The 21,080-nt window shown below is 32.7% G+C and overlaps 1 protein-coding gene and 2 long non-coding RNA genes across 12 annotated transcripts in view; 2 read left to right on the forward strand and 1 right to left on the reverse strand.

Annotated features, from left to right (window-relative positions):
- Positions 1-15,611: 15,611 nt before the first annotated feature.
- LOC126586491 (uncharacterized) overlaps positions 15,612-21,080 on the forward strand; it is a 68,881-nt gene continuing 63,412 nt past the window's right edge. For 2 of the 10 annotated variants that reach the window (XM_050251338.1, XM_050251346.1), the window contains exons 1-13: positions 15,642-15,810; positions 15,955-16,099; positions 16,225-16,296; positions 16,501-16,572; positions 16,736-16,807; positions 16,918-16,989; positions 17,098-17,169; positions 17,323-17,394; positions 17,916-17,987; positions 18,083-18,157; positions 18,259-18,339; positions 18,668-18,745; positions 18,831-18,905. In XM_050251338.1, coding sequence (XP_050107295.1) covers positions 15,678-15,810; positions 15,955-16,099; positions 16,225-16,296; positions 16,501-16,572; positions 16,736-16,807; positions 16,918-16,989; positions 17,098-17,169; positions 17,323-17,394; positions 17,916-17,987; positions 18,083-18,157; positions 18,259-18,339; positions 18,668-18,745; positions 18,831-18,905 — 1,091 coding nt within the window. In that variant the 5' untranslated portion in view covers positions 15,642-15,677. Of the gene's footprint in view, positions 15,811-15,954; positions 16,100-16,224; positions 16,297-16,500; positions 16,573-16,735; positions 16,808-16,917; positions 16,990-17,097; positions 17,170-17,322; positions 17,395-17,915; positions 17,988-18,082; positions 18,158-18,258; positions 18,340-18,667; positions 18,746-18,830; positions 18,906-21,080 lie in introns of all 10 variants that reach the window. The other 8 variants (XM_050251337.1, XM_050251341.1, XM_050251339.1 and 5 more) reach the window with 7 other exon arrangements.
- LOC126586509 (uncharacterized) overlaps positions 18,832-21,080 on the reverse strand; it is a 53,906-nt gene continuing 51,657 nt past the window's right edge. Inside the window, exon 2 of the long non-coding RNA XR_007610832.1 lies at positions 18,832-18,903. This is a non-coding gene — a long non-coding RNA (uncharacterized LOC126586509). The remainder of the gene's footprint in view (positions 18,904-21,080) is intronic.
- On the forward strand, positions 18,912-20,619 carry LOC126586504 (uncharacterized). The gene is made up of 2 exons (XR_007610828.1): positions 18,912-19,760; positions 19,816-20,619. It is a non-coding gene; the product is annotated as an uncharacterized LOC126586504 (long non-coding RNA).

Raw genomic sequence — 21,080 nt, forward strand, 5'->3', positions numbered from 1 at the left:
TATGCCGTTAACTTAAAAAGTGAATAGAAACATGATTTTATGCCCACACTTAATAGATTTAATGGTTTTTAATTGTTATGATTCGATATTTTTTTTTTAATCTTGATAGTACGAAAGAAATTTAATGATATGAAAAAGAATGTTATACTTGATCAGGAGGGACAAAAACCTTACTCCTCATAAAGTAAGAAAAATAAAATACAAGAAAAGAGGGATGACATACATCTTACCCCCCCCCCCCCCCGAAAAAGAAAATACAAGAAAAAAAAAGGGGAACAAGACCTTAACCCTCTTGAAAAAAAAAAATACAAGAAAAAGAGAGGGTGGGTGGATATAGGACCAAACCTCTCTAAAATAAAACCTACAAGGTAAGAACCTGCAAGATAAGCTGCAAACAAAAAAAAGGAAAATCCAAAAAAAATAGGTAAAAAGAAAACCACACATCAAGAAGGGGAGATAAACCTGTAGGTCGACATATCAAAGAAATCTGATTGCAAAAAAGGAAGAGTCTCTATAGGAGGAGTGTCATGCCAAACAAGTGAAGACGATAGAAGCCCTAAATTGGCCAATTTATCAGCAACTACATTCCCTTCTCGAAATGTATGAGATCAACAGAATACCATGTGCTGCAATCGGAAAATACCGTTCTTTCAATGAGTCTGGAGTGACCAAGGAAGAGAAAAAGAACCAAAAGCAAAACAAGATATTATGCTAGAAGAGTCACTTTCAAGCCATAAATTCTGCCAACCCTGCGCGTGAGCCAATTCCATAGCAAGAATGGCAGCATGAAGCTATGCATAGAAAGAAGTATGATACCTCAAGCTCAGTGAGAAACCACCAAGAAAATAACCCGCAGAATCTCAGAAAACCTCACCACAAGCCATAGGACCCAGGTTAGCAAGGTCATTTGTATTCACTTTGACCCAATAAAATGGATGGAGATGTCAAAGAACATGAACTATAGAATAAGCATTCTAGGATTCAGCCTAGATTCCAAGAGAGATTAAAAGTTGCTTAAACAAATTCCCCCCTTGTTAATATTTGAACAACATTTTATATGGAATTTTGGCACTTGCCACCTACATGAATCTTCTTCAACCTTCTTTTTTCTTTTTCCTCTTATGTTTAAGGGTGTATTATCCACATAATCCTTTTTATTTCTCACACATCCCTTGTTAATTTATATCATTTGATCTTATTCAATTCATCTGATCTAATGATCGAAAATTAAAAGAGTGTGTGAGAAGTAAAAAAGGGTGTGTGGATATCACACTCCTATGTTTATTCTACAATGCCGATAAATATAAGGTAAGCAATTTTAAGATTCATGTTTGTATAAGGTTTGAGTTTTCGAAGTTCCATTGCCTATATTGGAGGTATGATGAGTTTGGGATTTTGTGTTTTTCAATCTGTGTGGGTGTCATACGTATTTGGATGTCAATTTGTTTTTTATTTCGTAGATACATTCTATGTTTTTACATAAAAATTGGTTTCCGCTGCACATTCTGTTGGTGTAGTTACCTATCTATTAGGCAGATAAGAGTATGTGTTTTTTTTAACCATATTCCCTTCTAACTTTCTACTAAATAAATTTGGGAAGTTAACCTCCTACTAAATAAATTTGAGTCTCGTGTTAACTTTATACTAAATAGATTTGGTAAGGTATTTTATATTGCTTATTTTACTTTTGATAGGTAACTAACTTGTTTAGATGTGTTGCAGGTGCCCCATGGCAAGAACGTTCAAAATAGGAAACAAAAAAGAAAGATGCATAAATTAGGGATTTTAATTAATTATCATAATTTAACATAGTTGCGGAATGGAAATAAAAATAGAGAGTTTTAATAAAAAGAGTTTCACAAAACTATAAACAATTTTTTTTAATTACATGTTACGGGCAATCGTCCGAACGGGAACCACGATTACCATACTTGGCCCAAAAGCAAGTCTGCATAGACTCGCTAGATGAAAATTTAAAAATGGGGCCCACTTTGAAAAAAAACCAGACATTAGATATATTTTTCCCACGTTAGAAGAACATGGGTTAATGCTTTTTAAGAATGGCAATTCAACCTATCAAACTCAATCCTCGTAAATAACCAATCCGAATGGTTCGGTTTCAAATTAAATTTCAGGTACTTTATGGTTATGGATAACCATCGAATCAATTTTTCGATTTTGAGTTTGGTTAGGTTATTGGGGTATCCGTCCTGAAATCATGCTAGAAACTGAAATGTTTTCATTTTAATAAAAAATATATAAATATTTATTATATCATGCATTAAGTCCGCACTAGTAACTACATGCATTGTATTATTAACAACTAGCATATGCCCTACTGTGTGAGAATAATTTTTATTTTTATTTTAAAATGAGAAGGAGAAAGAGAGAAAAAAGGAATGTGGATTAGAGAGAGAAGTTTTTTATTTATATTTTATTTTTTTTAAATTAGAGGATGTTGGGATCTAAAATGCTTTCTAGGCTTGATAAAGGGCATAACAGGAAATAAAAGTAGATGAATAAAGCCCATTGCGTCTTTTGAAAACTAAAACACGTGGAATCTTAGAGGGGAAGGTTGGACTCGCTTTTGAGCGAGTCTTGCAAGCAATTTTCTTTTGGTAACATGTTTTATTTCATATTTGTTTTTAAAAAGAGTTTAGGGAGAGTCTCATTTTTTAGAGTCTTTTTAATATTTTTATTTTTTATTGAAAATTAAAGAAATATGTTTTATTAGCATTCCACATAATATTGAATGCATCCATACTAATACTTATATACTCTAATATGCATTAACAATTTCGACCTTATAAGGTCTTAAAAAAATAAATAGAAAACTAGATTTTAATCCTTAAATAAGATGAAGTTTAGAAAAATGTCTTATACAAGATTAAAATTGATTTTAGTCCCTAGACTCTATTTAATGTCAGCATATTAAATGTCTCTTTTTTTTATTTATAATTTTATGGTGTTTATAAATTAAATTTTATGAAAATATTATAAATTTTAATTCTCATTATGGTAAGTATCTTATATAGGAAAATATACACATGTTTTTGCATATTTTCTTATGTGCCACTAATTCATTACAATATATTTAGATACGAATATTTACGTACACTGGGTTGGTATAATATGTTTAGGTAAGGACATTTCGGTACACTAGTTTATTATAAAACATATAGGTACCGACATTTCGGTACAATAGCTTAATATCATATATTTAGGCACGGAATTTTTCGGTACACTTATGTTTTTGTATATTTCCTCATGTGCCACTATTTCACTACAATATATTTAGGTACTGACATTTTGGTACACTAATTTAGTAAAATATATTATGATACAGACGTTTAGGTACACTACTTAGAGGAAGTAAAATAAATATAATGAATTAAAATGTCTATAATAGTAAATAATTTTAATTTTAATGTAATTACATTAAATAAGATATCTATTAAATATTAAAATCAAAATATAATATAAATTTGAATTAAATACACATTAGAGGACTAAAATCAATATCTGAACTAACACCATGTTTTTATTGAATTTTAATCTTCTTCAAGGATTAAAGTTCAAAAACCCCAAAAAAATTATTTTTAAAGACACCCCACCCCAATCACTTTTAACGTCTATCACAAAACTATTTATCTTTTTCACCTCTTAAAACCACTATCGCCCTCTTTTGTAGAACACAATCCTAACCTATAAAACTACAAATACGTTAATTAAGAATGGAATATGAGATCAATATTTCAAGAGCTTCACATGAGGTAAGACTTCATGGGCATGCCTATAATTGCATTATGAATGATATCTCTCAAATAAAGTAGGAGGCTGCCGCTTCAGACAGATATCCAACTTTGTTTCAAATTATTATTTAAAACATTGAACAGATAATTATTATCCCTTAATTAAAGTATGTGTTGACGAGGATCCGAGGAAGCAAAAGAATGTGATTATCTATAGCATAGAATGATTCGCCATAAAATATATGTCCAGGCATAATTCCTTGAGTTTAATTTTTTTCCCTATAATCCTTTTGGCTTTCTTGAATCATGTAAACTCAAACAGAAACCTGTCCAAATTGTCCAAGCAGCTCTTTACTGATTATGCAGAGAAACACATGCAAATAAAGTGGACCGACTCTCTCTCCTATTCCACCCGCATCAATACCTCGTTTAGGATTTGTTGAACAAAATCCCCCCTCCTTCACTTGTGGTTGGGAGAAGTTAGAAAAATTCCGGCATCACACTGCCCTTTAACTTCACACTGAAGGTGCTTTGATGGCCTTATATATTTGCATCTAAGATGTAAAGAGTGTTGAGTGCTTTGGAAATGTGAAGTGCACGTAAAAAATGTGAAGTTTATTTTGAAAGTGTGACGTGTGAGGGTATTATGAGAAATATTGTAGAGTGTATTAAGAATTTTAGTTGAAAAAATAAATGTGGAGTATATTAAGTATGTGATGTGTATTATTGGGATTGCGAAGGAGAAAACAAAATGAAACTGGTTTGGGATGTGGTGGTAGAAGAGAAGAAGATAAGTGGTGGCGGATGCGGCCACGGTGGAGAAGGGTGTATGCCGTCGTGGTGGGTGTTTTTTTAAGTTTTTTTTTTGTTCTTTTCAGTTTTTAAATTGTTTATTGAAGGGTGATATTGATATTTTGAGGCTGAACATATTTATGGGGTGAACTTAAATGGGATGAGGAGTGTAAATAGAAAAACTATATTCCTTATTCATAATTTTCTTTAATTCTTCAGGAAACTTGTACACCCATAACTGATTAATTTCCAACCATCATAGATGATTTCAAAGACTAACAGATCAACTCAACCCAAACTCATCTTTATCCTCTGTTTTCTGGATTATTTGCTTGGAAAGTTGCTTTTTGACCGTTCGGGGCATTTTCATTTCGTCTTTATGATTAAAGCTTAACTTTTTATACTCTGTTTTCTGGATTATTTGCTTGGAAAGTTGCTTTTTGACCGTTCGGGGCATTTTCATTTCGTCTTTATGATTAAAGCTTAACTTTTTATACTCTGTTTTCTGGATTATTTGCTTGGAAAGTTGCTTTTTGACCGCTCGGGGCATTTTCATTTCGTCTTTATGATTAAAGCTTAACTTTTTAGACAGCAAGTGGAGCATTTTTTGAAAAGCTTTACTGTTGATGTCGAAAGAAAAATAACAGATTATGCATGAAACTATGTGTCCGTTGATCAAAACCGTTCATCTTAAGATTATGTCAACAAAAAATCATCCAAATCCAAAACTATATGTCTGTTGAATTAAATTTAATGTTTCTTTGTAGAATTGTATTCGGTCATTATCCTCCCTATAAATGAATGTCTTAATGGTTTTGGATTTGTCTAATTTTTTTTTTTTTTTTTGCAAGGATGATCAATCAATCATATACTAAAATGTAGACGATTTAGATTTTTGAAATACATTACGAAGTAGACTCTACAAAATAAATGTCTAAATATGTGTCAAAAAAATGTGTCCCGAATCTCAACCCTTATACAAAAGAAAAATAATAATAATCAATTATGTGATCACAAAACCATTAGCACAGATGTAAAAGAAACCATGAAACCAAAAATAATGACGAATAAATTAAGGAGAAACTAGAAACACTTATTCAAATTGCAAAACAACATTTATGGTAAGACCTAAATTAAGGATAGTTTAATTTCCCGCAACATATGAAATTAAAGTTGTTTGGGTTAATATTTGAACATTGGGATGCGAATGTGAGAAAGTCCAGAGATGCCAACTAAAATAAAACTTGCCCGAAGCTCAGCACTAGGCCCAGAGACAAATTGGCGCCTCCCCATTAATGTATAGACCATGTGTCTTTGATTTAAATATCAAGTGATGAAGACTAACTCACAATCAGCCAAAAAGTACTTTTCAGTGGCATTCAAGGTAAAAAGTTGATGACTCACTACCCTCCAAGTGCTTTCGGGCAATAACAAAGCTACAGCAGTCGGGCTGAATTGCCTATAAAAGGAGGAAGTGGCCCTAGAGACAAGGACACTCAACCAATCAAACAAACATACAAACTATGCTCTTAAGCCAAATTTGCATCCAAAAGTTGAAATCAACCCAGATTCAGTCCTTTTTAGCGACAAACTATCTCTTGTCCAATTTAAAGCCATAATCAGCCTATATCTCATATCTCTTAGCAATAATCTTCCTTAGAAAGCCTATCTCTCTCTAGTTTAAAGCTCTGCTACCTCTCTTAGCGTTGTAGTATCGATTCCCTCATGTAACCTTGTTTATCATTCATCCCTTTTTAGAGTATAAACCCTGTAAACCCAAAGAGAAGTGACTGCAAGAAGTTCAACCTTGCCAGACAAGGTGAAATCTTGCCCGAGTCCATTTGTTTGTTCTCTAAATTTGTAGATCTATTAGATAATGCATTCTCCAATATGTATTCAAGTTATTTCCATCAGTTTTCCTATTTTAAGAGTCCCATTTGCATCTAGATCTAGTTAGTTTAATGAATATGATGTCATTAACATCAATCAGGAACTAAGTAAATGGCTTAAAGGGCTTTGGACTCCCTCCATTCGAACATGCAAGACTAAGAACTAAGGGTGCGTTTGTTGCACCGGACTGTCTCGGACTGGACTAGCTTCAGGGACTAAGCTGGACTGGCTTAGATTAGACCAAGCTGGACTAGCTTAGTGAAACGTTTGGTGCAGTGTCGGACTAAGAAGCAGAATAATAATAAATTCTAATATTATATAGTTTAATTCATAATTTATTCCTAATTCTAGAAACCTCTCCGTCCATCAACCTCTGTTTTTATTCCTCATTTTTCTCAGTCCCGCCCTCATCCTCTTTCTCTACGCTCTCCCTCTCTGCCTCCTATCTCAAGTCGTGGAAAAAGAAGAAACTTGCTCTAATTCTCCTGCACTTGAGCTTCCAAGAAGGACCCAAAGTCTTGAGCGATTTTGTATTTCTTTTTTTTTTTGTTTTTGTTTTTTTGTCAATTCACTGTCATCTTCCCAGGCCCCAGATCCGGCCGACCCAGACTCTTTTCGGAGTTGGAGCCCGACGATTTGAGACATGTTGGGGGAGTTGGTGTGTTGAGTCGACGATTCAACGGCGAAGGTTGTGAAAGTCCAAGCTTTTCCGATGTATGTGCGGCAAGACACGCGGTGATTCAATGGCGGAGTCATCGAGCTGTTTTTTGGAAAAACCAAACCCGTTTTCTGGTGGAGTTGGCGAAGGGAAGCAGACAAGCGACAGAGGAACGAAGCAAGTCTTAGCTAGTCCCATGGTTTTCGGGGACTCTAGCTAAGAACCTCTAGTGAGACTGCTAGTCCCGGCGAGTCCGGGCTAATCTCATTAATCTTAGCCCCGCATGATAACAAACACTGGACTAGACTAAAAGCTAGTCCAGTCTAGTCCAGTGAAACCTAGTGAAGGAAAACAAACGAGGCCTAAAAGTCCTTGTTCACAAGGCATGAAAAAGAACTTAATGTGGACTTAACTCATCCACGACAATCCTTTGATAACAAGAAGTCCGAGTAACTTGGGGCGCAAGTAATCGACTCAAACACACTTGTTATACATCTGCTATATTGAGATAGCAGTGGCACGCCTAGCACTTAGTTAGTTTTCTTTGCGAGCCTCAAGGCCTACACATAAGGCCCCACAAAGGCACATTTCAGAACTAACTATATACTCTTCTTGTAGCACATCAATAAACAAGAGCCCGACTACACATCCAAAGTGCCAATCCCTGGGGGAGTTGTGCTGAGGACTGAGGACCCCTCTCCGGAGAAATCTTCGCTTGAAAAAAGCCTTAATATATCATGTGATCAATCAACAAAATCATTAGTGAACATATAAAAAAAAACATGAAACAAAACAAAATGATGAATAATCAACAACGAAAACCCGTTTTCTAGATCTTAATCTTAAAAAATTTAAAATTATGTGATAAATCAACAAAATCATTAGGGTATAAAAGAAACCAAGAAACAAAACAAAATGATGAATAAATTAAAGTAGAAACTATAAACACTTGTCCAAATTGCAAAACAACAGTAATAGTAAGACATAAATAAAAGTAGTCCTTAATTTTCTGCAACAAATGATATTAAAACCTTGATCTCTCTACATATCTCTCCACTCTCCCTCGGCAAACAAGAAACAAAATAATCAAATCTCATAGTTGATCAATGGGGACCTTTAGAAGTGAAGGCTCTGTGCAATTGCACAAGATACTCCTCCTTAATGCTGGCACTATGTACTCTATTATTGTTAGTCTTTTAGTAATCATGGTTTTCGTTCGTGCGATTAAGCTTTGAATAAAGTCTATCTTGTGGAATTTTAAAGCTTAACTTTTGGACAGTAGGTGGAGCATTTTTTTGAAAAGCTTAGGCCATCTCTAACCGAGGGCTGGTCAGAGGGCTCGTTTAAGCCCTCTGGCCCTCCAAGATTCCCCAAGATATTAATATTTTAATGAACAGTACAGGGCCATATTTGCCTCCGTCTCCAACCGAGGGCCAGAGGGCCAAATGACTCGTTTTAGCCCTGTCACAAAAAACCGTCTCCAACCGATGGCCAAAGGGCCATAGGGCCAAACATAATTTATTATTTAAAAACTACAATTTAAATTCAAATCTAACGGCTAGGTGACGTCAAAAATATGAAACAAATTTTGTGAAATAGAAGTTATTGGAAAAAAAATGGAATTTAAAAAAATATGAAACAAATTTTGTAAAATAGAAGTTATATGAAAAAAAATATGAATCAAATTTTGTAAGATAGAAGTTATAGGAAAAAAATAGAATTTAAAAAAAATTGAAAACAAATTTTGTAAAATAGAATTGAAAAAAAATATGAAACAAAATTTGATTCATATGAAAAGGAAAAAAAAGGGAAAAAAAGAAGTTTAAATTCATAAAAAAAAAGGGCCTAATAATACAACGGCTACTAGCCGTTATATTAAAAAACATTCAAACTATTAGTGTCGGTTATAACCGACACTAATAGTAAAACTATTAAAAAAAAAGAATCTCTTTAATGCTGTCGGTTATAACCGACAGCAATAGGAAAACATTAAAAAAAAAAAATAGCCAGCCCGGGACTGGCTGGCTGGCCGAAAGCAGCCAGCCCTCCAGCCCTCCAGCCCTCTCTGATCCCGTGGGGCCCTCCCAGATTCCAGAGCCCTCTGGCCTAGCCCTCGGTTGGAGACGATTTTAGGGCTATTTTCGACCCTCTGGCCCTCTAGACCCTTCGGTTAGAGATGACCTTAACTCTTGAATTTTGATGCCAAAAGCAAAATGACAGATTATGCATGAAACACGGCTTTTCTGCAATGAATCAAAAAGTGGTAGATAGGAAAATAATTGTTCATAGATATGACAATAACTGTTCATGGATATAACCTAATTATTTCAAGCAAGATTCCAATCAAATTTGCATGTACGCACTCAAAAAAATTCCAATTGTTCATAATACACATGTGTAAAGGACGACAACTTTAAACGAAGCCGATTGTTTGGAGCTTTACAGCTTATAACTTTAAACGAAGCCAATTGTTTGGAGCTTTAAGCTTAACTTTTGGACAATAAGTGGAGCTTTTTAAATAAAGCTTAACTCTTGATCATTGATGGCAAAAGCAAAATGCCAGATAATGCATGGAACAAGACTTCCACTCAAATTTTCATGTACGCCACTAAAAAAAATTCCAATCGTTCATAGACGTGTGTAAAGGATGACAACTTTAAACAAAGTCGATTGTTTGAAGATTTAAAGCTTAACTTTTAGACAGTAAGTGGGGTTTTTTTTTAAAAAACGCTTAAGTCTTGAACATCGATGCCAGATTTTGCATGAGACACGAGTTTTGGTCCCATCAAATTCGGCGCTGATGATAAGAGGAATAAAGTCTAGTTGGTCCAAGAGGGATAAAGGCAAAATGTTTAAAATTGAATAAGATGTTGTTGGTTACAAAAATGTAATCCTTAACTTCTTGGTTTAGGGTCTCCTCTATTCTTAATTAATCTACAATTGACAGCTGTAATAAACTTTCAGGTCAGCTTAGTCCACTACCAATGTCACTAATGTTGCCTCCACTTAACCACCTATCAAATAATTTGATAAAAAGAGATTGTGTTTTAATTAATTCACAATTAACTCTCTTTTATTTATGATTTTGATTCACTCTCCTTTATCATTAACTGTGATTTAATTCTCTCTTCCCCTAACACTCATGCTTCTAATTTTCTCCTCTCTCTTTTTTTTTTTATTTTTTTAAGAAAACTAGATTTTAATTCTTAAATAAGATGAAGTTTAGAAAAATGTCTTATACAAGATTAAAAATTGATTTTTATCCTAGACTCTATTTAATGCTAGTATATGTATTTGATGTCTCTTTTTTTATTTATAATTTTATGGTGTTCATAAATAAAATTTTAAGATTATATTATAAATTTTAATTCTCATTATGGTAAGTATCTTATATAAGAAAATATTTTCGTAAAGATTTTTCGGTACACTTATATTTTTGCATATGTCTTATGCGCCACTAATTTTTTTTTTTTTCCAAAGATAGAGTATATTAAATTCTCATAGGAAGGTTAATATCCTGGGCCAAGGTATTAAACAAAAATTCTGGCCCAATACAGTCCCACACAAAATCCCTTCCTTTCTCTCCGACATACTTGGCCACTAAGTGAGCAGCTTTGTTGCACTCTCTAGGCACAAAGACGAAAACAACAGCTTGCAACCTCCGTGCTAGAACCTCAATGTCATCAAGTATGCATTCAAGCCTAAAATCTTGGAAGAACCTTATGCGCCACTAATTCATTGTAATATATTTAGGTACGAATATTTCGGTACACTAGTTTAGTATAATATATTAGGTACGAACATTTCGGTACAATAGTTTAGTATAATATATTTAGGTACGAACATTTCGGTACAATAGTTTAGTATAATATATTTAGGTACGGACATTTCGGTATACTAGTTTAGTATCATATATGTAGGTACGAAATTTTTGGTACACTTATGTTTTTGCATATTTTCTTATGTGCCACTAATTCACTACAATGTATTTAGGTACAACAATATATTTAGGTACGAACATTTCGCTACACTAATTTAGTAAAATATATTATGATACGGATGTTTAGATACACTAATTAGAAGAAGTTAAATAAATTCAAAGAATTAAAATGTGTATAATAATAAATTTAAAATTTAATGTGATGACATTAAATAAGATATCTATATTAAATATTAAAACAAAAATATAATATGAATTTGAAGTACACATTAAAGAACTAAAATCAATATCCAATCTAACACAGGTTTTTATTGAATTTTAATCTTCTTCAAGGATTAAAGTTCAAAAACCCTTTTTTTGTTTTCCTTGTCAATCCGCTCTATTTTCTTTTGTTGAGTTTCTTGTACATCTCGTTGCTTATCCAATAAACTATCTTGGGGTATTATTTTTCTCGAATACCTAATGTTTTGTGTTTAGATCTCTTCACAAAGTTTGGTGGCTATTTTGGACTTCTAACAACCATCTTAATCTCTACAAACAACCCCACAATCACTCTACATTGTGAATCTGTGATAGTAGTGTACTAGATTTTTTTATTCTTTTGTTCTGTCAAACTAATCAGGCAATAATTTCATATTCCATAATTTGGCTTCTATGTTTTATATATAACAATCTACTGTAAAGTTCATCTATATATGTATATATGTGTGTATATATATTCATCAAATCTAAATCAAAACGAATATATATACCCTTTTTAATTAGAAGTAGCCTCAGATGGAAATTTATAATCGGCCATATATACGGGCCACCAAAATAATCCAAATACTCATTCTAGACAAGGATTCATTTGCAGCTTCCTAGAAGGTGTGAAACGAGCTGGATTTAGCAGAGCACATCGACAAGGGCACTGATGATGACGTGAGTTATTTAGTGTATGAGGGAGGGGAAAGAGAAAAACATAACAAGCAATGAAAATAAAATATTGAAAATTTGAGAGCAAGAACATAAAGTACTTAACCAATATTTCTAACTAGCCTGATAACTACTGTAATGTGTATGAATAAAACTAGAGAAAAGTTTGAAGAGAAGAAATGGAGACACTACTACATATTGCGTCATCAATAACATAAATTAGGGTGCCATATAAAATATGCTTTTCAATAACACCTTTTCCACGTCATAAATAATGACGCTTAAACCGCGACGGCCTCAGAAGAAGGCTTGGTGGGGCGTTGCTCTGATTCTAGTTTTGGTGGGTTCAACATATAAAGCACGAACGTGGATGCAAACTGGCAAGGGAGTCTGTGTAAAATGGTGATAATCAATCGAATCCTAGCTAGGGCGTGGTTGAAGGAGATGATTTAGGCAAGCCCGACGAATATAGATAGATATGAGAGAATCGATTGGATGAGACGATGGGAGGTATTCATGTTATAAACAATCTTTCTTATTCGTGAAAAAGAAAACTTGGGGTTTCTGTTATTTAAAAAAGGTACTCATGTAATAAGCATTGAGGTTTTGGTTTTTGTTTGAAATTAGTGTGGCTGGAGTGGTACGTACATTGTGTCATAATATGAATGGAGAAAATTTTATTTTTCAAGTGTTCTTCTACTTGTATAATGAATCAGTGATATGTAGTGTACTACCCTATATATTTGGATTTAATCACAATTGCAGTAACAAAATCTATCTATTTGGATTTAATCACAATTGCCATGCTACCAGAGCCATGAAATTTTGGTGTAATAGTTGGGGGTTATCTTATTCAAAACTTAATAGCGGCAGAACCAGAGAACAAATTAGATATAGACAATTCAACCATAGCAGGGATTTGAGGAAGTTTCTATCCTAGGATGATAGAATAAAAAGACTTAACAAGAGTGAAGTCGATAAGCAGGAAAGAAATGGAGGTCTTTCTCCCATGCAGGTTTTGACCTCTTGTTTGCACTTTACAGGTTTTTTCTTCCAGCTTTTTTTTTTCCTTTCCTTTTTTTAGTTCTATTTTATAAAATCCACATCAGCATCCATGTAATTTAATCATTTTTTGAGAGCATTTTTTGCTCACCATCATAACTATAGCGTATGCTTACATACACCTTTCACATTAGACCATTTTCAAAGGAGATGTCAAATTTTAAACACAATTTAAATTTGAAGGCTTATGTGGCACATTAATCTTTTAGTAAATTTTGTTCTCCACCCAATATGTCAGATTTAAACTATTATAACAAAAATTGTAAAAAACATTTATTACTCACTAAAAATAGATTTGAAACAGCTATCAGCAACTCTCTCTGCTACTATTTCATGTCATGTCATATATAATTGACATTTCAGTTGAAAAACACTAGTACTGTCTTTTTTTACCGTTATTACTAATATAGACTTTTTGACATCTCCTTTAAATTTCAGTTGGAAATCATTTATCTTTTTTTACTGCATTCCATTAAAGATAAATGTCCATCACACACCCTAATGTTAAATGATGAATGTTAAAACCCTAGTGCTGCCTTTTTACACACCTTAAAGATAAATTTAACTCAACAACGCAATCTTAATATTTGCATCTCAGATTCTCTACCGTCTCATCCCTATCTTCCCCCCTCCTCCCATCTCTTTCCTCTCTCGTTTTTTCCCCTTCTCTGTCGTTGGAGCAAATATCACAAATCAAAAATCTCAAACTGGTGAAGTGTTATTGAATCCAGAATTTATGTTCCATTCAGGAGATCCAAATTACAATATTGATTCCAATTGCGATTTGAGATTGAATCTCCGGTTTGGTTAAGTAACAGAGAAAGGGGAAAAACATAAGGGGACAGAGCGAGAGGGTGAGGGTTTTTGCTTACCAACAAATTTGCAGAAAACAATAAAAAAATGTGAGAGACTCCGGGAAGACGAAACGATGCCGTGCCAAAACTTGTGCGATTACTGCGTTCCATACATAACTAATTAGCCAACAGACAAAATACAAATTATATAATACAGACAATCACAAACCCTTCTGTAATTGATAAATTATAAGTAAATAAGTCAAATACTGAAAACATGAATAAAATCATCACAAATAAACCCATTTCTTCAAATGCTTAATATCATCAAAAGAAAAAAAGTATTCGAGAAGAAACCCAATTGGGAACACCACAAAAATGACATCAGTATCACCGTAATTAAGGAATGGAGGGTTCGGAGGTGGACTCGGCGTCCATGGCCCGGACGATTTGAATTAAAAGATGGAGGAATGGAGGGTGGTGGCCTCGGGGCGTGGGTGTTTGTTGCCGTTGTCGTGGTTGTGGTGGTGGCCGTTGGATCGAAAAGAGAAGAAGAGGAGGACGAGGTGTTTCTGTTGGAAATTTTTATTATGTTTAATTTATTTATTTTTAACTCTTTTCAAAAGTATTTTAATATTAAATTTAACCCTTAGTTGGTGGGACACATGGTAAGTTATAAGAGAGAGGTGAGCATCCAACAAAGATAGCGGTGGTGAGCAAAAATACTCCTGAAAAATAATGAAATGAGTATCGTCTCTATTAAAGAGAGATCAAATAGTGAAATGAGTATGACTATAGTTATCACATTTTTATCATTTTTCTAAGGAAAAATTAGTTTCCAGTCTCTAATTTCTAATATTCATTGACTAAAACCTTATCAAAGTCCCTAGCATTAATATATTAATGAATTACATGTAAGTTACATAGTTTTTATAAAAAAAGTAGTAATTGATTTGAAGTTTTAATACTCACTCCCTTATTCAACTCCTAAATAATTTTCAATTCAAAAATTTCCCAAATATAAAAAATAAAATTAGAATAAGTTTGTACAGAATTTTCAAATTTTTAATCTTATATATATCCATTCTTAAATATACCAATTTGTTAAAAATGTACCCATTTTTATATAAAATTTCATTCAATCTTTTCTCTAATCCATTTTTTAAACTTATATTATATGGGTACATTCTATTTCATTGATTTGAGAATGTATCTATATCAAGTTTAATAGAAGAAATTTAATAATGTTATTATGCCTAATGTTTTTTTTTTTTTTCGTGCTTTTGAAAAATGTACCCATGCTTTGGTACAATAATTTTTTGGTTAGTTTTGATGAACGTACCCATGTGTGTACACACACACACACAAAATATATTGGAGAGTATAATTCATCTTTAATATTTTTAATCCCATAAATTATGGATTTTATTTAAAATTTTGTTAATATAAATAATTACAAATTTTATTTTAATTTAAACATATAATAACCTATATAAAAATACATTATAACATTAATGTCAGGGACTTCGATCAAAAACTAAAAACCACCAAGGTTTTAGTCAAAGAACATTGGTAATTAGGGATCGCATCTAAAGTGTCCCTTTTTCTAATAAGGGTAGAGTTCACAAACACATGTGAATCTCATCTATATTAAGAAAATGGTACAATTACAGGTGATAAGAATATTATTTTTGTAATAAAATTGTTCGCAAGTACATATTTTTATATCGATAACCACATTACCGATTGCGTTGTTGACCACCTTTATACTATACATGGGTCTCATTTCCACAGGTGGTTTCGTAATATATATAGGCCATCGACATTGCTGGAGCAAATTATCTTCTACAACGAGTCACGACCTAGCAATAGAAATGAGTAAGCCTTCTCTAAGACTGCATCTTACTAAGCTTGTTTTCTACCATATTCTCCTTTGGCAACTTGGACGCTGGCCTCAATCCAAATTCCACTGTAGAGCCGACGGGGCTCTACTGCAACAAGATGAAGGTATCATTACCAATTTCACTCCATCTGTTTTAATCATCAGCTAACTTTCTGATTATATCGCCTTCAAACACATGTTTAATTAATTAATTTCAGCTAAGAGGTCTGATCATCGTATTTATTAATTACTTACCGAAATATTGGCAGTGTTTGCTCTTCAAGCCATTACGAGAGACTTAGAATTGAAGCAACAACAAACCATTACAGACAAATCGTGCGATGGAACATTTTTTGGTTTTACAATCAATTGTGATTGCAATAATGCGACTAATCAATGCAGCATCTCTAAAATGTATGTATGAAACAATATTTCACAAATACGCATTAGGTCAAATAAATCATCAAAATCTTGTTTAAATTATATATAGAATGGTATTAACCCTTTTTTTTTTTTTGTGCACTCATTTTGTGTGGCAGTGAAATAAACAACCTTGATTTAACTGGAACCATTCATGAAGCTGTGAGTTATCTTAGCAATCTAAAGTACCTGTACGTAATCTGACTCTTTCTCTGCCCACCAATCTTTAATGTAACTTCAGTTGTTTATGTTATATTGCAGACTCCAGTGACAACTTTGGGGTGTAAAAAGAACTAACCTTCACAAAAATATTCACTAAGTGTGTAAAGAAATTATAAGTTCAACCTAATTAAATTTTGTTTTTTTTTCTTTCTTTTTATATATCATATCAAAAGCTCTCTAGCCAACAACAAACTTCATGGCAGCATTCCTGATACATGGGGGAATTTGATGGATCTCGAATACCTGTAAGTAAATATATACTAGATGGTTACACGCACACACTATAATTTGCATGATTATGAATATATGGATAGTTTTACATGAAAATTCATTGTTAATCAATCAACTAGATGCTTTAGTGTGTACTTGTGAAAATTAGAATCCTAAATTGGGGTTCTCTATATCAAGGGATCTATCCTCCAATCAACTCAGTGGTCTAGTACCAGCAAGCTTAGGGAACTTGGTTTCTCTTCAAAACCTGTAAGGGCTTTATGTCGCCAATTTAATTGTGGAGAGTCATCTTGATTAATTTCCATTAATTTCTTTTGTTAAAATTCTTATCAAGTCATTTTCACGCTCTATATATATAGATATCTGAATAACAACTTGCTTAGCGGAGGTATACCACGAAATTTTGGTTTATTGACAAATCTTATTCAAATGTGAGTACATAAATTATATATTTCTTTTATTAATCTCCTCCACCTCATATTTTAATTTTGATGGATTAATTCATTTCATGCATGCTTTACTTTCACCGGCTTTTGCAGGGCTATGCAGTTTAATAAGCTATCAGGCTCAATTCCTGAGGATTTTGGAAAGCTTTCGAGTCTTTCATATATGTTAGTACTTTGCTTACACCACATTTAATTATACTTATAGACTTGTGATTTTATTTGTATGCATGTTTATATAATAAATATATATATATATATATATATATAATTAATCTTCTAAAACATTAATTCTAAGTCTTTTGTCATTTTTTCCCATAGGGATCTGTCTGAGAATCAGCTCTCTGGTCCTCTTCCAGAAAGCCTCGGAAATTTGAGTTCACTCGGAATCTTGTAAGTTTAAATGAAAAAAACAAAAAAAATCAAACTCATCGCTTAAAAACTAAATAAAATAGAAATAATAATCGAGTTAGACCATCTCCAACCCTTGGGCTAAAAGCCAAATTTTTTAGCCCGAAAAATTTAGCTTTTAGCCCAGAAACATCTTTTCTGCTCCAACCCTTCTACCCTAAAATTTTAGCCTGGAATTATTAAAGAATGAAATTAGCCTAAATTTTTTTCTTAAATCAATTTTTTTTTTAAAAATAAATATGCAGATTATTGTAAATTAATTTTATGAACATTTTAATCTAAAAAAATTTAAATTCCGATAAACATTTCGCATTTAGCCCGGGGGGAAAGCTGGGGGGTATTTGGCCCAGAAATAGCATTTGGCATTTAGCCTAAAATTTTAGCATGGGTTGGAGAGTGTTTGGGGGGTAATTTGGGGGGTAATTTGGCTTTTAGCCCAGGGTTGGAGATGGTCTTAATATGCAAAAGTAATTAACATAGGAGTGTCTCTTTCATTGTTGCAGCTACGTGTCGGCCAATTATTTGAGTGAGGAATTTCCAAAAGGTTATGACCGGCTCACAAGCCTGGAACTGTTGTAAGTGTTCACTCCTGTCAATGATTAATTTGAGGTTTGCCACACATTAATTAAATAATTAAGAGAATATGATGGTGACTGGTGAATGCATACAGTTCAATAGCCGGGAATTACATTTCTGGTCCCTTACCAGTTGAAACCATGGCCAGCTGGACTAATATATATTCCCTGTAAGTAATTTTTAGCTTTACACTTGGCAGGTAGCAATAGTATTCTCTCCCTCTTACTATTAAGGTTTCTTAAAAAGACAATTTTTTTACACGGCGTGCAGGAATGTCATGGGAAACAATTTCGAAGGAAACTCGACGACTAAATATACTGAAATATTCAATTTGCCAAACCTTCAGTATCTGTATAAGACATCTTCCTCTTTCTTTCGCTTTGCTGGTTCTATAATATATATATATATATATATATATATATATATATATATATATATATATATATATATATATATAGGGTAATGCTAAGGAGACTACATTTATAGACAAAAATTGCAAATTAAATAATATGTTCCTAGTATAAATGAGCACATTTATCAATACTTACGTAATATCCAATCATGATCTTCGATGTCATTTTATTTACAAAAATTTTGATTACAAATTTTATTTCTCTAACATTATCCATATATATTTTGATTAGAGGTTGAAAATGTATATATATTTATTCCTCTACAGGGCGATAAGCGACCTGGCAACAAATCATGGTTTCCCATTACCACAAAAGATCGCCAACAGTGCTAATTTTATTTCTCTGTGAGCGGTTTGTTGTAATAATTACTTCTAGCCCAGTTTGTGCCGAAAGGCTTCATTTTTCATTCTTCACGTTGGTTTTCTACAGAACACTGAGGAACTGCTCAATCACCGGCCCAATCCCCAAATACATTAGTGAAGAAATGACATCTCTAATATACCTGTAATTTCACTTCACTTTTGTAATTTTGCTTTTGGAGTTGTCCTGTTAATTTGGCTGGAAGAAAATTTAGAAAACTATATTTTAGTCCTTAAAAATGATTACTTTTAGATAAATATCGTATGTAAGATTAAAAACTAATTTTAGTTATTTGACTTGTGTCCAAATCAGCATTTATATTCCATGTCATTATTAATTTCTTTTATGTAATTTTACTATGTTTTGTCTTCCTATATTACCCCTAAATATTGCTATTAAATGGTTCACAATTGAATGATTTTTTTTTTAATTCAAAATGAGCATCCGGCATTTAAAGATGCAACATCAAAGGAATTAGAGATTAGGCTTCTTAGAAAAAATGATTTGGCTCTTGCAATTGAAGCAAACCATCCATGTATTGCTGATTTCTTCACACACATCTTCTAATTACGATTTTCCCCTTTTTCTCATCATTTGTAGTAGGTCTCTCTCTATTTTCCTTCTGTTGGTTTTGAATGGTATATGGCTTGTGTATCTCTGTGGATTCCAACGATTTGCAACGAAGAGAATGGATTCAGTAACTTTTTTGTGGCATTGTGCTTGTGATATCTCTTATTTTATTAGTTTTTGTTGTTATTTTGTGTTGGTTGATTTTATTATCGGGTTTTGATCATTTTGTCGGTATATGAATTATTAAGTTTGGAGTTGGGTTTGATCTATCGCATCTATACTCGATTCAGTACGATAATGTAGATGCATTCGATTAGGTACTATAATGTAGATGCATTCGATTAGGTACCATAATGTAGATGCATTCGGTTAGATACTATGATTTAGGTGCGTTCAACTAGGTACTATGATTTAGATGCGTTCAACTAGGTACTATGATTTAGATGCGTTCAACTAGGTACTATGATTAGGTGTTTTCAACTAGGTACTATGATTAGGTGTTTTCAACTAGGTACTATAATTTAGGAGTGTTCAGTTATTTACTAATATTTAGATACATACACTTTTTTGGTGTATTATATGTGTGATACCTTAACTTTTTTCATATTGTAATTTAGGCATGATGATATGAAAAGTCTTTTCAGGCACCATAATCATGGAAGAAATCAAGCATAAATGAATCAAAGTCAAAATTAGTTCCTAATAATTTGGAACATACCAAGAAGGTCGAATAATTAATTACAGGGGCACAATGGGAAACAAAAAGAACCATTAAAGAGTTTAAAAATAACAAAATATGAGTCATAATAATCATGATGACATGGAAGACTAAGATCAAATATCTAATACTACACCAGGTTTTAATGAAAAATTAATCTAATACAAGGATTAAAATTCATTTACCCTAAGAAAATTGAATTAGTTTTAGGGCTTGTTTTATAATCATAAACATTTATGTTAGAAGTGTTTTCATTTAAAACGATTCAATTTTTTTATTATTAAAAATTTAAGTGATTTCTTACAAAATCACTTACAAGTGTTTCCTAAAAAGCATATAACGTGCACTGATTTTTCCAAAACACACTTTTAGGACCCAAAATCATTTATTACTTTTTGTGACAAATGTGGTCATAATTGCATTTAATTATTAGAAAGTACTTTTAGCTATTCTCGAAAGCACTCTCCAACAAATCCTCAACCGCATCATTGGACAATTAATTAAGCATTGTCTGATATATCTTTCTATGTTGTATTTTTTATTTCACAATATATAGCCAATTACACGGAACCAGAATTGAGTATGTTCTTAATATCATTGTAGATCAAAACTCCTTTAACTGTTAATTTAATCCTCTGTGTTTTGTCTTGCAGAGACTTGAGCTTCAATAATTTAACCGGTGGCCTCCCTCATTATATGAAATCAGATATGTCTTACATGTAAAGGAATAACATTCTTAACTGGAAGAATTTAGATTAACTACAGATCTAAGTCTTGTTAATTACATGCGTTAATATAATATATATACGCTTAATTATGTTTAGGTCTTTTTCTGGAAATATGCTTAACGGGGCAATCCCACGTTGGATATTTCGGGCCTTGCAAACTAGGATGTACGTCTTCATATCCTGAACTAAAGTTGGAAGAACTTTCATTTGTAACAGCTTTAATTTTTTGCTCATATGTACAAATTAAACGAGATTGATACATGCTATGTTATTTTTTAGGGATCTTTCGTTCAACAATTTTTC

This window comes from Malus sylvestris, chromosome 10 (genome assembly GCF_916048215.2).
Source record: "Malus sylvestris chromosome 10, drMalSylv7.2, whole genome shotgun sequence".
Lineage (NCBI taxonomy): Eukaryota > Viridiplantae > Streptophyta > Magnoliopsida > Rosales > Rosaceae > Malus > Malus sylvestris.